The sequence below is a fragment of the Myotis brandtii genome, unplaced genomic scaffold (genome assembly GCF_000412655.1).
Source record: "Myotis brandtii unplaced genomic scaffold, ASM41265v1 scaffold277, whole genome shotgun sequence".
NCBI classification, from domain to species: Eukaryota; Metazoa; Chordata; class Mammalia; order Chiroptera; family Vespertilionidae; genus Myotis; species Myotis brandtii.
The window spans coordinates 1,176,215-1,178,976 of NW_005360548.1; the positions used below are offsets into that span (position 1 = coordinate 1,176,215).

Genomic DNA, 2,762 nt, shown 5'->3' on the forward strand with positions numbered 1-2,762 from the left:
GGTTGGAGCCGGCACTTTACAGCCCCGCGGAGTTGGGCCTGCTGGAGCCGTGCATGGCCCGCGCGGTGCTCCGAGGCCCCGCACCCGGCCGTGCTGCCATCTTCCTCAAGTATGCGAGGCCCCAGCGTCGGGGCACCAGCCTCTTCGCCGCCCGCCTGCTCCGCTGTCCCCAGCCGGGGCCCCCCTGAGCCCCGACACCCCATCAAAAAAGTCTCAGTGTGTGTCCGTTTCCCACTTCAATAAAAGAGTTTCTTTTATTCCGAGCTCTCTCTGTCCTTACTGGTCAAATTCTGGTCCATCTCTTGCTTTTGATTGGTTACTTTCCGGGCCGCATCCCTGGGGTGGGATGTTCTCACTAACTTCCTTAATGATGAACATTACGAATTCCTCCGCGAGGGGGCACTGGCGGGCTTCCGCCCGGACGGCTCAGCAGGATCAAACTGGGATCCCAAGCGGATACGTTTGCGGGAGGTAGATAGAGAGGCGAAGAGGAAAATTCCAGTGCAACCTGAATGGCCCTCAGACTCAGAGTTGGGAAGAATCTAGGAGGGATGGGCTATGGGAAACGGAGAATGTCTGCCCCAGTCATGAATTCTACCTACATGTTACAGGTTTTCAGATTTTGTTCAAGTGAAGCTGAAAACCTGCAATTCCTTAAACATCTCTGCTTTCCTATGTTGGCAACGAATTCAATATTTTTAAATGGTTGCACAAGCCCAACACATCGCCTGCGAGGGTCATCTGTTTGTGGCTTTATGGGTCTTAGATAGCAAATGTTTGATAAATGGGATCTGATTTACTTAACTTCATTGTGGTGTATTTAGATTGTAAGTTAATATATTCACAAAGTTTTAGGACATTGCTTGGCACCTAGTAGGTGCTGTGAAAGTGCCAGCATTGCATCCTTGCTGGACTGTGAGTTAGTGGCAGTGGTCCTGTTTCTACCAAACCCCTGGCACCTAGCCATTTAGTAGGTGCTCAGAAAATATTTGTTATGAATCAATGGATCTCCATGTTTTTAATTAAAACAAAACACACCGGAGGCACAGAAAGATGACCTCACTGCTCTGGAATTCAACCGCAGGAATATTAGATTCTTAACCAAGCCAGGTTTTGAAGGTGCAGGTAAGAGGAAGTTTCTGTCCTAAGATGTTCAAGGTTGGACAGGATGGGGGAGAACCTCACTCAGCAAAGTACAATAAGAGATAAAAGCAGATGCTGCTGTTGGAATGGAAGGTGCCTTGTTAGGTTTGGGAATGTGGTGTGGGGCCTGCCATGGGACCTCCTGGGGGAGATGTGGGACAGGAGGGGAAAGGGACAATGGAAACACAAGCTTGGTTCTTGGGGTTGAGACCCCAGCTAGGGTCTTGTGGGGGTAGGGGGTGTAATACATAAAGTTTTCATTCATTCAACAACCATATATGGATGCTGACTCAGAGCCAGACACTTATGCTCACCTGTCTCATAGTCTCACCGATGATAAGAAACACAGGGTGTTAATTGCCCAGTATGTACCAGGCCCTGTGCTAAGTGCTTTGTCTGCATAACATAATCCAGTCCCGGCAACTCCTCTGAAGCAAGCTCACTTGTAATTCCCATGTTGCACAGATGGAAGGCAAGCTGGAGGCAGAGTGAAGAGCCTGCCCAAGGTCTCACTGCTAAGTCAGTGGCTAAGGAGAGCGGAAGGACAACCCTCTCTTTCAGTCTCAGTTTTTCTTCCAAAGGCTCTCACATGTTTTATTTTCTGTTCACTCTTACGATTGCACCACTCACTCTGGGCTGTCACCTGCATTCCCACTGGTTTTTCTACTCAGTGAGCTCGATGAGGTCAAGAAGCAGATCTCTCTTGTTCATAGTCATCCCCGCCTCTAGGAGATCCATTGATTCATAACAAACGTTTTCTTCACTCACCACTACAGTCTAGGGCAGACACCTCCTTTGGGCCCTCAGAGCCTGTTGCATGTCCTCCATCTGGGGCTTGGACCCTCTGCCTGTACCTCCCCCATCCTGCCCTGATCACTTTGCCTGAGCTTCCCAGGCTAGCCCACTCTGGGCTGTTGCTGGCTACTGGTTTGTCTCCTCACGGGACTAGGGGCTCCATGAGGATAGGGCCCAAAGCTCCCTCCTTCGCTGCTATATCCCAGCATCACCCAGTCCAAAGCTTGGCACAGAAAAGGTATCAGTGAATATTTGTTTGTTGCATAGATAAACCAATGAGTTTCAAAGTTGCTACCATTGTCCCTTCCATGTTACTGAGGAGGATATAGAATTCCAGGTAATTTAGGTGATTTGTCCAAGTCATATGTAACTACTGAGGAAAAACTCAGGGAATTGATCTGGGCAGCTTGATTCCAAAGCCTGTATCCTTATCCAACATGCCGAATGCCCAGTGGGCTGAAAACCAGCTTTTCACGAGGTTGAAATCTTCCTGTTCTTTTCCCCAGACTTATCCTTTCCTTCTAGAAAGCTTTGGGTACGAGGAAGGAGAGCAGGCAGAAGGGTGGGGGAGTGGGGGGAGTGGAAAGGAGGAAAAGGTGGGCTGGAGAATGAGGGCTGGGGCTGATTTGAAGAAAAGAGTGGGGAAGTCTTGAGGGGTTTCTCTAGACCCATAGGGGGCAGCCGGAGTCGGCTACCGGAGGTGAAGGGGCGGAGAAAGGGTGGGGACAGGCGCGGGGCGCAGCGAGATAGCTGCAGCAGCGGCCTGCAGGAGTTTCCCACAATGCAGCGCGGCGCGCTGTCCCCGGTGCTGATGCTCAGCGCAG

The 2,762-nt window shown here is 50.6% G+C and overlaps 3 protein-coding genes across 3 annotated transcripts in view; all 3 read left to right on the forward strand.

Annotated features, from left to right (window-relative positions):
* Positions 1–188, forward strand: part of CNTD2 (cyclin N-terminal domain containing 2) — a 2,475-nt gene extending 2,287 nt beyond the window's left edge. Inside the window, exon 5 of the mRNA XM_005868836.2 lies at positions 9–188. Within this exon, the coding sequence (XP_005868898.1) occupies positions 9–188 (180 nt within the window). The remainder of the gene's footprint in view (positions 1–8) is intronic.
* AKT2 (v-akt murine thymoma viral oncogene homolog 2) overlaps positions 1–257 on the forward strand; it is a 41,622-nt gene extending 41,365 nt beyond the window's left edge. Inside the window, exon 14 of the mRNA XM_014541727.1 lies at positions 147–257. The gene's annotated coding sequence lies outside the window, so the exon portion shown is untranslated. The remainder of the gene's footprint in view (positions 1–146) is intronic.
* A 911-nt stretch (positions 258–1,168) lies between these two features.
* Positions 1,169–2,762, forward strand: part of TTC9B (tetratricopeptide repeat domain 9B) — a 3,709-nt gene continuing 2,115 nt past the window's right edge. Inside the window, exon 1 of the mRNA XM_005868837.2 lies at positions 1,169–1,193. Coding sequence (XP_005868899.1) covers positions 1,169–1,193 — 25 coding nt within the window. The remainder of the gene's footprint in view (positions 1,194–2,762) is intronic.